General features: G+C 30.5%; 1 protein-coding gene across 1 annotated transcript; it reads left to right on the forward strand.

The window, feature by feature from the left end:
• Positions 1 to 3,368: 3,368 nt before the first annotated feature.
• Ccha1 (neuropeptide CCHamide 1) lies at positions 3,369 to 18,199 on the forward strand. Its single transcript, XM_076905731.1, has 5 exons — positions 3,369 to 3,462; positions 15,163 to 15,198; positions 16,070 to 16,316; positions 17,837 to 18,017; positions 18,091 to 18,199. Exons 1-5 carry the CDS (start codon positions 3,375 to 3,377, stop codon positions 18,115 to 18,117), a joined length of 579 nt encoding a protein of 192 aa, XP_076761846.1. The 5' UTR covers positions 3,369 to 3,374; the 3' UTR covers positions 18,118 to 18,199.
• Positions 18,200 to 18,480: the final 281 nt, after the last annotated feature.

Genomic DNA, 18,480 nt, shown 5'->3' on the forward strand with positions numbered 1-18,480 from the left:
TCAATTTCATTTGAAATTTGAAAGAGTATTTCAAGTGAAATAAAATTAATTAAATTGCGATATTTTATTAGTTTCGCAATTAATTTTTCATCTATTAACTTAGCTCTTCATATTTTGGAACAAATTAAAGAAATTATTTATCAATCCTTTAGTTAAATTTGAAAATACAGATTTGTGGTGTTTCTAGGTTTCTAGTAAACAAATATGATTGTAGTATTTTATTTTTACTGCCTAGGTTTTTATTTAAGGTCGAAGAAAACGAAATAAAAAGTAACTTGAAAGTTCGCAGAAGTATGTCTCATCGGAACAGAAATGTGCAAGAACTTTATATCAAGGCTGAATCTCTTTACTCCACTTTAATTGTACTTTGTTCACCTTCAATTGATATGAATTTTAAACACAATGCCTAGCAATTGTGTTTTGATTATTTTTCAAGTTCAAAAATTAATTTGTTATTACTATTTACATTTTTTAGTTGTAGATAAAAGGCAACAAGTGTTTAAAAAGGAGTCTGTACTGTATAACAGGGAACGTAAAAACTTTTCTTGCCATTATTTAAATAGTAATTAAAATCTTTACCCATTTTTACTTTCAATATGCAAATTAATATCCCTCAAAATTGATTATAACTGCTTCTATCCTGATTAATAAGATAAAAATGAAAATATATGTGGGAATACGAAGAATTCATGTTTCCTTAAACATAAAAATTTCTCAGAATAATTAAATAATTATAATCTGTCTAAATTTAGCTTGATGTGAACAATTCAGTTCGTTCAAAGTGACGATAAAAGTTTGACTGGTCTGGAAATATATTCAAGCAAAAATAATTTTTAATACTAATATCTTTTTGTTTATCAAATAGTTCGAAATAAATTTATTTCTATAGGATCATATTTCATGTTACTCGAAATGTGTAATTACATTGAATTATTATATTAAAAGTACATAAATCTAGTGCTTCACGAACATATATTACAACGATCTACGCATTCATTTTAATAACTGTTAATTAAACAAAAATTGTTGGCACAGTATAGATACTTTTCGCTAGGATCATACGCTGGAAAATGAACTCACATCCTTCCTGATTAATAACCAACATAAATTAAATAACTCCAGCTACAACAAATTGCTCTATTCATCTTCGTAACGCAAACATATCAACTAACGCTGGTAAAAAATAATATCCCAAATGCGAAATGTGTCAGCTTTCGAATGAAATTCATTAGAGTTTCATCTGAAATTAATTTAACAGTTTTACTCCAAAGATTAAAACATTCCAGTGGATTCGAATACATTGATCCTAACATTCCCAGCAACGCACCCACCTTCCGCGATCTGTTTCATTGCATGCTTCAAATTTCTAGAGCTCACTGAACATGCATTCTTCTCACTTCCCAACTCTAGACTCCCTTTCCCAAAGAAATAGGATAAGGAATCAAAGGAGGCCAATACGGTGGGCGTTGTAACATTGTGAACGACGCGAATCTCTTTTCGAGCGAAATGGTTCGAAGGAAACTAAAATTTTCGCGCAATACCAAACGCAAGTAAATGTTTGCGCGAAATTACTTGTGAAACGACTGACCAAAGTCTCTTTCTCGCGTGTCAATAAGAATAGATCCAGTTAAAGGTCTGTGTTGCCATCTGTGATGAGAAACAAAATTATTCTGCGGACTTTCTGGTCGCGCCTCGTGTTCATGGAAAGCTCCATGCAGAAAGTGGTTTTACGATACATCAGAAATGTACGTTCTTTCATGAATAACGCGATTATTCTTTTCGTACATGTCTGATAAATTGAATATTCTGATTGTCTGACCTCTTCGATGTTAAGTGTGAATTAGTATGGTCGTTTACCATGTGTAATTATTATTTTAATAATAGAGTTAATAATAGAGTATAATATATAGAGTAAATATATAATAATGAATAAATTTATTTTATTATTCCAAATGTTTTGGTTTATCTTTCTGTTGTATTCTCTGACGAACGTACTACATTAATAGTAGAACCATCAAGACAGAGAAAATTACTGCGATTCATTTCATGGAATTTTTCGCAATTTCTTTTTAAAAGCGTGCATGAAAAATGCTTGTATGGAATTCGTACTATTTTTATTTCATTGCTTATGATTTTAATTAGTTGAGAACAAACTGATATACAGAAGAATAGTTAAACAATTTAACTTTTTTTAAATTTTTTCCTTAAATGATTAACAAAATTGATCGTGATTGTCGATTTTGTACACAGAACTTCATATTTTCATGGATATTATGATTATAACAATTAGAGGAATGAAATCAGAATATGCACATAAATTTTGATCCGCTTTCGTCCTACATCTGTCTACAGATTTCTTGTTCTTTACGTTTATCTAATTGATATGCAAAATGCATCGTACTCATGTTTGTCTGTTTAGGAACGCCCATTACGAAATGTCAATTAAGCTGCTGCATGTAATGCACTTTTAGATTGCGTTCTTCTCATTTAGATTGCGTTACAAATACTAACAGCATCATATTTTGTTATAAAAATTATATTAATTATTACCGTTTGCTTTTGAGCTTTAAATGTTCTTAGAATGAATGATCGAATGGTCGCATTATTTATTCCTTTATTTTCCATTTCTCATTTACCATTGCCAATAAAAGAAATAAAAGATAATAAAGAGGCAAAAGAGGGTATACATTTTCATTATAAATTTGCTTTGAAATGATTATTTTTTCTGTAATGGAATAGTATATTAACGGCTGATATATACATTTTAATATAATTACTTTCATTACTGAATGGTTCCTTGATGAAATTTCACGAAATCATATAAAAATAGTAACAAAGTAAATGTAATAAAGTTAAATTTTTGCATTATTTTCTATAGATACGAAAGTGCACATGACCCTACTTTTATTAATTAAAGCAAACAGACAAAAAGTATTAATCGAATGAAGTAACAAATTTGTTTAACAAAAATTCTTGTGTATTAAATAAATATGAAAATGCGTTTGAACATACATGCTCTCATATACTCGTTACTTTTTGACAAAATGTATGTTTTACTACAACCTCGTTATGTTATGTTTTATCTAAAAAGAGTATGCAAAAAGAAACTCGTATGTTTTCTTTTTTTGAAGAATCGTTTTACTTTCGAGATCATTTCTAGCAAATTCGCGATTATAAACAATAATTTTTATGAAAAAAAAAAACATCACATCTTTATAATCATACAAATATAATTATTTGCGGTTCTAAATACCAAAAGGATAAATTCAATCAATATTTAATAGAAAGCACTTAAATTTATCATAATAGTTTAATCTTGAAAAACATTTGGCTACATATTTGTTTATTGTTCAGGGCAGAATACCACTCTTCACATGGCGATCGCTTCGGAGAACTCAGTCACGATTATTATACGAACATGGATCTTCATGATTATCTTCTGTTTCGCAGGATGTGCAGCTGGTGAGTACGAACTTGTATAAATATTCATTCTTCGTAACGATACAATCTCTATATAATGCCTGATATTGATATATTATAAATGTTCATAATTATCCACAAAAATACTTTTTAACGTTATTAGTTTTTTTAAAAGAATCTAACATTCTTTATTCTAGCAATAATGCATATATATAAGTAACGATTAAGCAATAGAATTTGTTTAAAATAACCTACTACTTTGCCATTACAAGAAATTAAAACTGTTACAATAATCTAAAAATATATTCTATTTCAATTTATTCTTACTATTTATTTTGAATATTTATTCTATGAAAATAATATACAATGCAAATGGAAAAAATGGTAAAATATCAGAAAAATTCTAATATTAATGTACTTAACTTCTGAAAGTTTGAGTAACAAAAATTCTAATTTAATGCAATCTGTAAATATGAATTAATTTAGGTGCTGCAAAATCTCAAAAGACTAAACAGAAATGTATTGCCTGACCTAGCCTTAAATATATTCAGTAGTACTCGTGTCTTCACGAAGAAAACTTTCATTAATGTTTGCATTCGCTGAATACTGTCGTAATAAAAAAATTTGAAGTGTAATGCACTAAGTCATCACAAATATTAAAAGTATTAAAGGACAAAATACTTTTCACCGTATGCATTGAAGCAATCGCTGCTCTGACGCGACATGATTTAACATACATAAAAGAAGAAGAAAATAAGCTCTATACTTTTCATGCCGCAATTAGAAAAATCTTAAACGAAAAAACTCAGTGACTACGATTAAATACTTAAGTTCTGTCGAGTTCTCGAAAAATAAAATGCTTTACAATAATCATTCGAATTATATTCACAAGCAAAACGTTAATGAAGATATCGTATATGTAACGAACTGAAACTTTAACGCAGCAGCGAAACTTGATCGCAGAAAATAATATCCGTATTATTAAAAAGCAATCTTGTTACGAGTAACGTACATTCGCGTTGGATAATATGTCGCGAGACAATTTACATTTGATGAAATTTCGAAATAGGACGTGTCAATACCTCCAACGAGCCCGTGGGAAATGTCACGTGACGAACTTAATAGAACAATCTGCGCTTTACGTTGCATTTTGATATTTGAAGAAATTAACTTTATAAACTGTCAGTTGCATTTTTTTCACGCTATGAATCTTATTACGTAAAATGTCATAACGTAGCTGGCGCGCCAAGGGTGAACGAAAGGTGGTGCTCGTCGCGCGTTACGAACTGTGCAGTCTTGCTCCGGTTTTCGAGGAAATTACGTTAGCGAACAAAAACTTGCAAATATTTTATCCATAGTTGACGTCTGAAGGCGCTTAGAAAAGTTGCGCTTGCGACAATGTAGACGCTTAAAGGCACTTAGAAAAATTGCAACGCTGCAATGCAAAATGCAAAGAAATGAATAATATTGTTTCACTATTTTGATTATTCCATTATACTTTCTCAGAAATGCACGTCCAACGAAAAGTTTCGCCGTTCACACCTGTTATAGTCAAAGAGTTATGATATCTAGCAACGAATTGTTTAAATGCAACTATATTAAATGTAACTATATCGCAATTTTAATAAATTAAATGATAATTATGATATCTAGCAACGAGTTGTTTAAATGCAATTATATTAAATGTAACTATATCGCAATTTTAATAAATTAAATGATAATTATGATATCTAGCAACGAGTTGTTTAAATGCAATTATATTAAATGTAACTATATTGCAATTTTAATAGATTAAATCTTTGCAGTCATATGTCGCCATATAATCGTATGTCGATTGGTAGTTTTCGCAAATATAAGTACCAGTGCAAATGGTTTAATTAGTAGAGCTTCCGAATAAATAATAGAAAAACTTTATCTTGCTGAATCAGATATTATTAAACAATAAAATATCGAAATAGTGGATTAAGTTACCAATTTTGTTAAGATCAAGTTGTCACCTGCCTCTGATGTACGCATCCTTGTCATATACTTCCGATTAAGCAATAGTTCAAAGCATAACAGGTGTAGGAATTGATTGGTTAATTTTATTATTATTAAAGATAGTATACGGTTACTTTTCTTAAACTAAACTCGCGCTCCAGACGCACACCCTTTTATACATTCATGCATTGAATATTCTCGATTCTTTTTCCAGAATTTACATGCATTCCCTTGTTTTCTCAGGCACTCGCATTCACGCACACGCACACTCTTTTGCGTAAAATTTGGAATATTCTCGAATATTCATAATTACGTCCTAAGTTTTCGTGCATACAATAACTCATCTATATATTAAAATAATGGATATTTTCTAAATTACTTTCAGTTTATTTTAAGTAATAGTTCAAAACATAACAGATGTATGTATAATTTTCCCTTCTAATTTTGTTTTCAATTATTCAAAACAGTTGACTAAAAATATACAATTATAATCAAAATACTATTATAATAAAATTAAAATAACTATTATATTAACAAATCAAACATTTGTAGTACATACTTTCAATATTAGAAGCATATAGTATTTACACGCATACATGCACACCTCTGTTTAAAAAGATCTCAGTATCGGTATCAAATATTAAAACTGCAATTGGTTCACAGAACTTCTCGCAGGTATAAAAAATGAACATTCTTCTCATGAAACGTAACCATATTTGCTGCTTCAGTTTATGGTTCCATGAAACTAACTTCATTCGTGTTTCTAAACTATGAAAAGTGAAGAGAAGTTCTTAACGTCCAATAAGTTAGTTTCGTCATGTCATTAACCTTAATTAATCAACGTTGGATATTGAACTATTTTATGATCAAATTTCATTGATCACTAGTGGCCATTAAATTGGAACACCCACTATAATATCGTTTCATTTTTGCGTCATTCTGGTACTTAGAGTTTCTATTCGAACTTATTTTGCTTTGTCCTCGAGAATTTCAAAAATCAAAGTCATAATTTAGAATTAACTTTAAAACGCAGATTCAACATTCTTTAAATTAATATATCGATTTTGATAATCTTTCTTGTTAAATCCTTGTTAAAATGGGAATATTGCCTTTGGAAGTTTAAATAATTATAAAGTTTAAGAATTATAAATAATAAATACGTGCAACTTGAAACTGTGTTCGTACTCAATAAAATCGTCAAGTCGTGCGAGATACTTTTAGGAACCCCCAATTCGATGCTTTTCCAACCCTTTCAGGCCATCAGGTTCGCAACATTTCCGCGCAGATTTCTAGTCAACGGTCTTTTGATCACGAAATTAACACTTTCCTTTCAATTTTAAAGAACCCCGACTCCCTTCTCAACGTTAATTAAAACGATATTTAGTAATTAATTTCTCAATGGCAGAATATTATTTTGCGGGCTTCTTTAAACTGAAGAGTTAAACCTGCGAGTTCATTATTTATTATTCTGTTAAATTGCTACAAGAACAATTATTATTTACGAGAGAATTTAAGATAGCCTTGAAATGTTTCCAATTATCACCACGATACTTACATTTTAAACGTTAAACAAACAAAATGTTATTGACGAAGGAATCACATAGCAATTGTAACGAAGAATTCACATATGAGAGGGAATAAAATTTTTTTATTCACAATTAACGATCGTAATCTTAAATTATGAGTAATTTCTTTCAACACGTTGCGTGTCTCGTACATATATATGTTTATACACGTAACACTAATGTTTCCTGTGTGGCCACGTCGTTTATACATATATGACAAGTATACTGAATTAAACATATGTAAATATATCAGTATATAACTCGTAATGATAATAATATTACGTGAAAAATGAAATTTTTTTCTATCGAAACAAGCTATCTGAAAAAGAAAAAGGAAAAACATTTTTATCTTCCTGCAGAAGAGAAAATATTCATAAAATTCTCTTGGCACGCAATGTGGTAAACAATGATGAATGCACGTATAAGAACCGTCGGAAATCGAGCAGGAAAATATCGCAAGGCTTGGCCGCGTCGCGTCGACTTGTTTACGATCCGCAAAGTGTCGCGTAAGAAGAAACTCATCTAACATTATACACTTCGGTATATTTAAACGAACGAGTAAAAAATTCCCGCAATTAATCCCGTTTCCGGGGCGGAAAGTAATTATGGAAATTAAAAGTGAACCAGGAGCCCCTTTTCATTTCTTTTAAACGCGTAGTTCGCGTAAGTTCCGCGAGAATGCACGCGATCGTGGGATCCTAATTCAGGCAAAAGAAGATATATTACAATGAAGACGCTACTGCACGTGTTATTTGGCTAGTGCAAACAAATAATTAATATACGCTTCTAATTAATATCTCTTATACAGCGTGCACAGATCATTTTTAGTTTAAATTGAAAGTTTTCATAACTCTGTAATATGTGCTTTAATTAACGTATTCGATAAGAACGGTGGAATCTCTTTGAAAGTGCATCAGTTCTGTAAACGATCAAATGAGATCGTAAGAGGAGGTAAAGGGAAGAAGAGTTGACGATACTTGCCTGATTGAGGCAAAATAATTTTAAATATTGATATTGCATTAATAATTATTGGTAATGTTAGATTCATATTTTATTACGTTAGATCATGATAGATGATTTCTCGTCAAATACAGCAAATAATACAAATTAAACTTCCTACAATTGATCATTACGTTGCTTTCTTCATTGTCATCGACTTCCATTGTTTCATAGTTGTTTGTTTTCTAATTACACAATTTTCTATAACGTATCACGCGTTAAACAGAAGTCTGCTATATTATCAATTCTCAAAATACAAAATAAAACTATTCAAAGAGTAAAATAATTTATAAACTCTGCCAAATTTCGTGCTACTGCCGTTACTGAACACAATTCAAATTTATTATTGAAAATGAAAAAGTGAATCGCAAGCTGGCAAATGAAATTTCGCAGAACAATTGCTGATTATAATTAAAGCCTATAAATAACAAGTTCCAACATTTCGCGCGAGTCCGTAAACAATACTAATCCTGATTGAAAATTTCAGTGAACGGGGAAAGGCTGTTATTAAATGCAAAACACACGGCTAACGGAAATGCCGGCTTAAGAAGATCCAGCGTGAACAATAACGACGAAGTTCGTGCATCTTCGTTAATGGGATCATTCGCGGTCTGGTGATCCCTGGTTCCCATCGGGCAGCGTTAAATTTTAATTACATATAGAGAATCCACGGTTATAGGTTACAAGATTAGCAACTTCACGCGTTCCAACAGTTGCGTGCCCGTAACCTGTTGCAGCTAATCCGTCGGGATCAGGGTTCTGTTGCTCCACGATGTTGCTGATCGATATTTCGGGATACGCGGCTGATATTTCGTAACACACGTAAACGAACCCTAGAAACCTTCTTTTCTTCTCTTCTGCGAAATTTAACTACAGGTAAATGTTTATTGTACGATGACGATGACTCGAGAGGCGAATTGTAGTTTTCCTTAGAAGTTCGACGTCACATCGACATCTTGATTAGGTTAGGTTAGGTTTATTATCGATTGAATACAATTTTTATGTATTTCTGTGAAGTTAATTCACATTTTCTGAATTCGTGTACAAAACGATTTGAAGTGTCTGTAAAAAAGATTTTACAGTGTCCCATTTTCAACTATTCTCTTCTTCTTGTTCAGATTTCCATTGGTTAATGTCTTTTAATATATCATAAGCTTTCTTTTTGTTACTTGTCATCCATGTTCGACTCCATTCCTCTTTAGTATTGTTCATTGTTATACAGTGACTTAAGTCCTTTGTTCATATAGTTTACAAACTTTTTCAGTGGCTACTTATCACACATTTATTATAATATCTGCAGGAATTAGCATTCACAATTAATATTTAAATAGTACCTCTTATTTGCATTTTTCAATTTTCTTCGCAAATATTATTTATTCCGTTTCGTTGATCCTCTTTTTTAATCAAGACGGTCATTCTTTACGAGCTTTCACATTTGTAAGATGTAAAACGCAATCGCTAAACTTAAGGTAGTTCAGTTTATATTGAGGATGTTGCAACTTGTTAAAGACCGCGATGCGCCTCATTACAGGTAAATGAATCGCGAACTCTGATGTTGTTTAGTTTGTTCTTAATTATTAAGTTTGTTCTCAAAATAGAATTACATGATCCTTAATACAATAATTGGTTCAATAATTTAAGTTAGCATTTCTTCGAGAAAAGAATATGATTATTATAAAGTACAATATGTAACAATATGTTTTTTTTTAATTAATATAAACATGTTGTGCGCAGTTAAAAACACGATTAGTCGAATGCAAACTTGTTGCTTCTCCAAAGAGAAGCAGTACACACCTTGTTCGCTTTACTTACAATTAGTTTCGTCTAACTTTCGTAACCGTAGTGAATCATTAATAAGCTAGAATTTGCAATAATTGCAATAGCACATATAAGAAAATTGTTCAAACTGTTGAAATTCTCTACAAATTTATTTAAATTTTATTGAATTACACACTCAAAGTATAGATTGAATACACATAATGCATCCAGCAAAAAATAGTTCTACATCAGAAACTAAATAGAAAACATGTAGAAAAAGTTTTATATCCGAGACTTCCTCTGATAAGAAATCAAACTTAATCATTCCTTCAGTAGACGCTCGCTTTGCTAATTGCCACCGTAAACAGCTACGCGAAACGCGTTCAACCGGAAGTCAACAAACCGTACGCACAGTGGACAAATATACAAACTCGATCTTCTCGAAAACGAGGTGGAAACATTTTATTTCCCATTTACATTTTCATAGAAAATAATTTCCTTCTCAGACGCACCACTCATCCCAATATACCCTGTGTGCATTAAGAAAAGTAAAATTATTTGAAACGAAGACTTGAGACATCGCAGTCTGAACGAATAGCAACGATAAAGGTTTCATCGCGCGTCAAATTTCGACGGGTTTCGCGTTCGAAATTGATCCGCTTGCGGGCCGTGCTGTACATTCTAAAATATTCTCCCACGTCCAACGGATATTCCAGTGGGAATAAAGGGGAATGCGTTCGTGTCTCGCCTGCGCATCCCAGGTGGGCAACTGGCGAGGAGGAGCGCGAGAAAGGAAAGAGAAGACGGACGCAACGGTCCGTTGAGAACAGCGAAATCAGAAAACCAATTGTTGCCTTTGTCAGCTGGCCGATGCGAGTTACGTGGATATGGAAATGGATGTTGTTGCGCCTGTCTTTCTCCAGCACGCTGATGTATACGAATTACGAATATGTCACCGGAACGTATTGCATATAATATTCAATTCCATGAATATTTGTGCTCCATTTTAGCTATTCTTCATATATCGCGTCTATTAATGTATCATTAAACGTTTGAATGGGGAGAATGAGATTTATGAATTTTTTGCTGACTGAATATTCTTAGTTGAATTTAAAAATTAATTTTACTAAAATTTTTATATATTAATACGTAATAATATGTAATTTTATTAAATGTATAACTAAAATTAATGTGATTTCGTAAGTTGAGTTGAAACTAATTTCTTTTTTTATTAAATAATTATATTTTATAGGATTCGATATAGTTGAAACTAATTTCTTTTTTTATCAAATAATTATTTGTATAGGATTTGATATAATTGAAACTAATAGGATTGATATAGTTGAAACCAATTTCTTTTTTTATTAATTAATTATTTGTATAGAATTTGATATGAAAAATTTATAAATGCAAAGGAAGGAGAGAATTTTATCATTGATATGACTAACTTTGGTTTTACTATTACGGTTGGAATTGATGGGAACGTATTTGAAAACGTTTGAAAAAATAGACCATAGACGGTGAGTGCAGATGTACCACGAAAGTGAAGTCAAGGCACGTGTGCCCCTAGAATTTTATGACGCTACAAACGAGCTTACAGTTGAATAGTTATTTTTAAACTGCACGAATGTGAGCATAAAACGATTCAGGTATAAAAACGTCAAACGTTTGATCTAAATTCTCCTTAAAACAAAATAAATCGCGGATCCGTGTCCATTCTCTTCATTGATATGAAATAACTTTTCAGGAATCTAACCAGAGAACTATTTATAATTAATAACATGAAAAACTATATATAACTAATATTAATTCAGCAATACCACAGTTCATTACTGAGTTTAATAATATATTCTATGTAGCAAATTAGGAAGTTATTGAAAATACATTCGCGAACAATGATTATTATTTACATACAGTTTTCTAAAATAATTACAATTAATTTCAAGTTGTTTCAAGTTTCAATGCATTGGTAGTATTATCAAAAATGATTTTTAATTTATGAAGACTTCTGTTGATAAAATAATTTTTATTTCGATCAAACGCAAGTTAATAGAAATAAAAATTGGACAGGATAAATTCAACGCATTGTTAATACTATAAAAAATAATTTTTAATCTGTGAAACCTCCTCCTAACAAAATAATTTCTACTTTTTTTTCAAACGCAAGTTAATAGAAATAAAAATTAGACAAAACAAATTCACGCATTGTTAATATTATAAAAAATTATTTTTAATCTGTGAAACCTCCTCCTAATAAAATAATTTCTACTTTTTTTCAAACGCAAATTAATAGAAATAAAAATTAGACAAAACAAATTCACGCATTGTTAATATTATAAAAAATTATTTTTAATCTATGAAACCTCCTCCTAATAAAATAATTTCTACTTTTTTTCAAACGCAAGTTAATAGAAATAAAAATTAATATTTAAAAAAATAATTTTTAATTTGTGAAACCTTCTCCTAATAAAATTTCTACTTTGATCAAACGCAAGTTAATAGAAACAAAATTTAAAAAAGATGAATCAGATCACTGTGAGAGATCACAAATGTAATAGATGCACGTGTCAGTAAGAATTTCGATCCATAGATATGTTCGCAATTGACTTAACGTTAAACCCCAAACGCATACACAGTTTGCTAGTGTCTGGTTATGGAACAACCTGTGCAATAGAGGACACATAACGCGTCTGTCACAGTCAAAGGACGAGTAAACCAACGTCTAAGACTGTGCATTCACGCGAGCGTTAATTCCAAATGAGCTTCGAACGAGCATCAAATGAGGAAGTGTTTAAACAGTATGTATATCGAGTCGAACGTGTTACGTGCCATTGGATTTGTGCAATCGATTCTAGCTCATTATTCAGAGCAAATTCTTAGACGAACATCCCATCTTAGAATCGTTTATACCCAATTTGTCGCTGAATTCTTAAATGCAGCTACTTAACATTTGCTACTCTGTTAGAAGTAACTTTCATCGCAACTGAATTTGTAATTTTACTCATTTGGCAACAGAACTATTTTTCAAAATAGAAACAGATTCTTTTGGAATATAAATTAATAATTTGTTAATATTGTACAATAATTTCTTAGTACTGCAGCAACAGAACTGTTTCTCAAAATAGAAACAGATTTTTTTGGAATATAAATTAATAATTTGTTAATATTGTACAATAATTTCTTAGTATTGTAGCAACAGAACTGTTTCCCAAGATAGAAACAGAATCTTTTGGTATATAAATTAATAATTTCTTAATATTCTACAATAATTTCTTAGTACTGCAGCAACAGAACTGTTTCTCAAAATAGAAACAGATTTTTTTGGAATATAAATTGATAATTTCTTAGTATTGTAGAATTTGATATTATCTTTTAAACGACCACAGTATTTAAATTTGATAATGCAATTCAATAAAATTGTTATTTTTTTTGTATTAAAGGTCATTGTACATATGTCGCATAGAAATCGATAAATTCTTCTGACAATGTTTACGCGTTACAAAAAAAGAAATTTCGAAATCAAATTTCATTCGTACATGTCAAACGAGCGTAAAAATAGAATTCAAGTAACATACGCGGATACGTTTAATTGACACTCGAAGATATACGCCAATTTACAATTTCAATACAGCCCAATGCAATTCATGGAGCTTTTCATGTCGATACAGAAGCCACTTAGACGAGCTATTGAATTTTTAATTAACCCAGTGCATCGTGCGAGCAGCCACACTCGCATTGTCTCAGCGTTAATTTAGGGAATCCTAATGAGATTTAGTCGCCCACCTAAGATCATTGTCCGCAATGAAATCCAGGGGATAATTCACGCTGAATGTACGAGCTTGCTCTAAAAATGTACGTCAGACGCGTACGTTGGATCCTGGTCGAAGGAATCAAGTAGAACGCGTTTTAAATTCCAACGAAAGGTTTTATTCACAAGCAGTCTAACGTGATGTGCTGAATTCTGAATTACGAACATGAAAAGCTGTTCTAGTTTGTGAACCTGGTATTTAAGAATTTTGAAAGGAGCTTGCAAAGAGATAATTTGATAGATTGGAGGAAGTAGCCAAGAGTAAGGAATGAGACATAAGTTGAAAGTTACACAAGGGATGAGTAATACTTTGGGCTTACCACTGTTTCAGATGAATCGATGTTTATAAAAGATAATGGTAATAACTATGGCATATGAAATAATGAATTGACCAACCAACACGTGGACCGTTTATTTTGAAAGTAGTACAAGTCCATTTTCTTTTGTTTCGAGAAGATTGGATGTTAACAGATCTGACAATTAAAAAATATAAGCTAATTATATGAAGTCTGGGAATGTTTTTACTAATTTATGAATATGTAATTTGATTATATAAATTTCTTTTAGGCGAATTTAACTAAAATAATTGACAATTTCCAGGCTGCAAATGGACTTACACCACTTTCATAATTAGTCAGTTGCAAGTATCATTTAATTTCAATTTTTAAATAATAAATATCACTTAAAATATATCTCATATTAGTCCAGTTTTGTTTATAAATAATAACAAAGAATAAAATAGGATTAGCATTTTTTATTATGAACGTTAATTACATTTATATATTGTTAAACTTAACACAAGATATTGGTATTATTAATTATTTATGTTCTTCGTGTAGCAGTGTTTTGAAATATTCATGGTGCACCATAGTTGTTGCATATCTTTATATTTTTCGAATGTAATAGACTTGGCATCGTGATACAACATTTAAATAGAACAAAACATTGGCATTTTTTAAGATATTAAATACTAACTAGTTACAAACAAAAAGTTTACACTAAATTAAGCATAAATTACACCATATCTCATTTTTTTTTAAAAGGATTTACACCACATTCAAAATAAATGGTCCACATATTTTATTTGAACAAAGCATTGGCATTTTTTAAGATATTAAATACTAACTAGTTATAAACAAGAAGTTTACACTAAATTAAGCATAAATTACACCATATCTCATTTTTTTAAAAAAGAATTTACACCACTTTTAAAATAAACGGTCAAGATTTAATTAATTTCCACCCACTTCGTTAAAACTACTTCATATATCTTTGCATATTATATCATCCATCGAAATTGTATATTATAAAATTTGTATCTTACGCGAGTACTGCTGTGCGAATAATCGTTAGTGATTTTCAGCAATACGTGTAATTGTGGTTAATAAATTATTAATACGAGATATTCATGCGTTTGTAATGAATAATTTATAGACAAACATGAAATACAGAATGTATCTTTAATAATTACAATTAATATACGTTTTGCAAAATTATGCCTCGTTAAACATAAACGGATTTTAAATTATTTTCTGGTATCAGAAATGAACGATTTGCCAGTGAAGCACTATAATTAATGCAATATTTATTACGATGTTGGTTCATTGTTATTGATTGTAAAATTTGTTGCAGGTTCTTGTCTAAGCTATGGACACTCGTGTTGGGGAGGTACGTCTTTCTCTGATTTTAATTTTTTAATCAAACATTTCTTTTATATGTTAGAATTCTACTCATTGAAGTTACAAGAGACAAGAGTATTAAAACAGAATATTCAAAAATTGTATCGTAATTCGAAAAAGCATTCAAATATTGTCCTCTTTAAAGTTTATCCTGTTCTTCTCATATTTCGATAACCCACGTGCGATATGTGCGATACAATAAAGTAGAATCGTGACTTAGAAACTTAGGATAGTTTTCCATCCGGATCCACAAGATGGATGAATAAAACTTATACGGCAACGTAACGGAAAAACGAGGTTCTTCTTCTCTTGACGATACAATTTCCACGAGATCAAACTGTATACACGTTTTCTTACAATGAACTGGTTGAAAAGCAACTTCTTAGAAAGTTAGGTGCTTACTTAAATAATTTGGTACGTTGCGTTTTTCGAAACCAATAAGTGCATAAAACACAAATACAGCTAACGGATAATTAAATGGAACGATGTGCTTTTCTATCACGTAATTGAAACTCTTGCTTTATTAACTCTTTGGAATTTAATTAACTTCGAAAGAAAACTTTCCTATCGCGTAACTTTGTTAATCTGATATGTGTACTTTATAAATGTGCAATAATAATATAAACTTAGCTGCAGTATGTACACATTATAAATTCAATTAAAAGTGATTAAAAGCAATTAACAATATTTGCTACACGTTGAGCAATAAAGATATTCGTTTGCTTTGAACTACTGCATGTGGAATTAAAACATAAAAATGAGATACTCTTATCGATTACGCATAAAATAGTAGTAATATATATTAATATATTATTGTATATGATATAATAAAATAATAAATAATAAAAATGTAATTACAGCTCACGGTAAACGCAGTGGCGCACACAATAACGCATATTTAGTGCCATCGAAGACGCTGAACGACATCCAACAAGACATACCCTCGCTTACAAAGGAGCAACTGATACTTTCTCGTTTGGTCGGACGGCCATTGACGTCTAACAAGTATAAAGGAAGATGGGACAGGTTCTTCAAAATAAAAATGAATTTTCCTGAACACTTCGACGACGATGAACTTAATGCACATCTAAGCGACGTGTCCATTCGGTAAGAACAATTACCAAATACTGAGATTGTGCAGAAAATCCATTTGGTTCATTCACAGACATATCTTCAATTAAAATTAAAGTTAACGTCAATAAATATTATGCGATATTCACGTTTAATCTAAGAGATTGACCTTTACACATTTATTTTTTATGTACGTTCGTTATAAATAGTCAATTCTTTTGTAATTTCATTCTATTTTAGGAATATATAAAGAAATACCTATCGTTGATATTTTAAAAATATATTAACTTCATTGAAAATTTTTGGAGACTATATTCTATTAAAATAAATTATTGGCAAATGGTTTGGTAAATTTAAAAGAGCAAATATTAAGATCCACAACGCGTAGAAAAATTACTCGAAAGGTAATAAAAGTCTTATATTTTGGGGAAAATGAAATCTTTTAAAGATGGCGGAAGATTATACTCAAAACTATTCTATATCTTGATTAATAATGCTAAATTTGCCTTATTTAATTAGAATATGGCATATACCTTTTGTAAAATTCCTAGTAAATGAATGCAATAATTTGTTAATATAAAAGTTACTTGATAGGAGAAAGAATAGAAAAGTTACTTGAAAGCTAACACAAATCTTATATTTTTGGGGAAAATGGAATTTTTCAAAGATGGAGGAAGATTATACTCAAAACTGTTTTATATCTTGATGAATAATGCCAAATTTTCCTTATTTAATTAAAATATAGCGTATACCTTTTGTAAAATACCTAGTTAAAGAATTCAATAAATTGTTAACAAGTAAGTGTAAAAATGTATGCATGAAAATGTAAGAATACAAATATTGGCTCAGAGTTAGAAAAGACCACTTGATAAGTGATATAAGTATATAATAATGCCTTTACAAGCGGTTTCAATTGACCCACGTTCTGTTCGCCAAAGTTAATCAATTTTCAATGCTTTATCGGAGAATCCTGTAAAAGATTAACCATTATAGATACAACAACATCGATATCTATTTATCTGTGAGCCGATTTAACCTTTAATTCCATCTGAGAACCTCTGTGCCAAGTTTAAGCTCGTCGTTCTACGCCAAGCGGATTGCTTTTATACGTTGTCTTTGGAATTTCGTAAAATTCGAAGTATAGCGTAGTCCACGTAAAAGTAAACGAAATTTAAATTATCGTTTCGAAGATTACGAAATTATTTAAAAAATATTTTCTCGTAAATCATTTTCACAATAGAATACTTTAATTTCGATCATCAATTTTTGTTTCACTTGTTACTTGCGATGGCTGCTAAGTTCCTTACTTATAAACTAAACCACTTAATAGAAACTGAGAATTTTAATTTTGGAGGATTATATAAAAATTGAAAAATAAAAATAATTCGTTTAAGTCTCAACTTTGTCATTGTATAATCTATAAAAAAATTGCATTAATCAGAAGAATTGTAGTACGCACAACATTCATTCCTAAATTATCTTGATGTATCATTGTTGGCCATATTTTCGAATTTCTTCTCGTTTTCGTTTATCCAACGTATTAATCCTTTTTTTAGGGATCAAAATAATAACGAAGGTATGGACGAGGAGAAAAGAAGACGTACGAGCAACGCGCGAGATGTGATGGAAAGTATCGACGACGACAGGAAACAGATTCCGGAAATACTGCTGGTATCGAACAACGAGGACAGTCAGCATGGGAGCAAACCGCAGAACGTTGAGCTATTCAAATTTCTGGTAACTTAAAGTACGATTAATCATTGGAATTCTACGCATCGCGCGTAATTAATTTTGCCGTTTTCATTTCCAGAGCGACGTAAATGGTAACTTCGAGTAAAGGGAACCGTGGATTTCTGTGAATTATAATGTAAAATAGAAATTGTCATAATCGGATTGTAATCGAACTGATAAGAGAGTATTGTTTAAAACTAATTTACTACAGATTTTGTTCTGCGAATAAAACTCATTCGTCTGTCCTGTCAATAATTCAGTGCGCAATCCCGAATATTTATTTTTATAAATTAATCGATCGTAATGTACGAAATCAGAGTACGCTTGAATATTTGTCACATTTGGTTCATTAAACTGGAACGCATATTATTTATGTACAGTATTAGTAATTAATCTTAGAGTTTATTTTGGTAAATTTAAGTTATTTTAGAAAACTATTAGAAATTCTTCACTATTTATAATTATGAGT

Source organism: Xylocopa sonorina, chromosome 12, assembly GCF_050948175.1.
Source record: "Xylocopa sonorina isolate GNS202 chromosome 12, iyXylSono1_principal, whole genome shotgun sequence".
NCBI classification, from domain to species: Eukaryota; Metazoa; Arthropoda; class Insecta; order Hymenoptera; family Apidae; genus Xylocopa; species Xylocopa sonorina.

Bases quoted from the DNA above. Each gene is read 5' to 3' on its own strand.
- Ccha1 (XM_076905731.1), top strand. From the start codon at position 3,375: ATGGCGATCGCTTCGGAGAACTCAGTCACGATTATTATACGAACATGG. The intron at 3,463-15,162 runs GTGAGTACGAAC...AATTTGTTGCAG, and splicing joins TTTCGCAGGATGTGCAGCTG to GTTCTTGTCTAAGCTATGGA. The intron at 15,199-16,069 runs GTACGTCTTTCT...ATGTAATTACAG, and splicing joins TGGACACTCGTGTTGGGGAG to CTCACGGTAAACGCAGTGGC.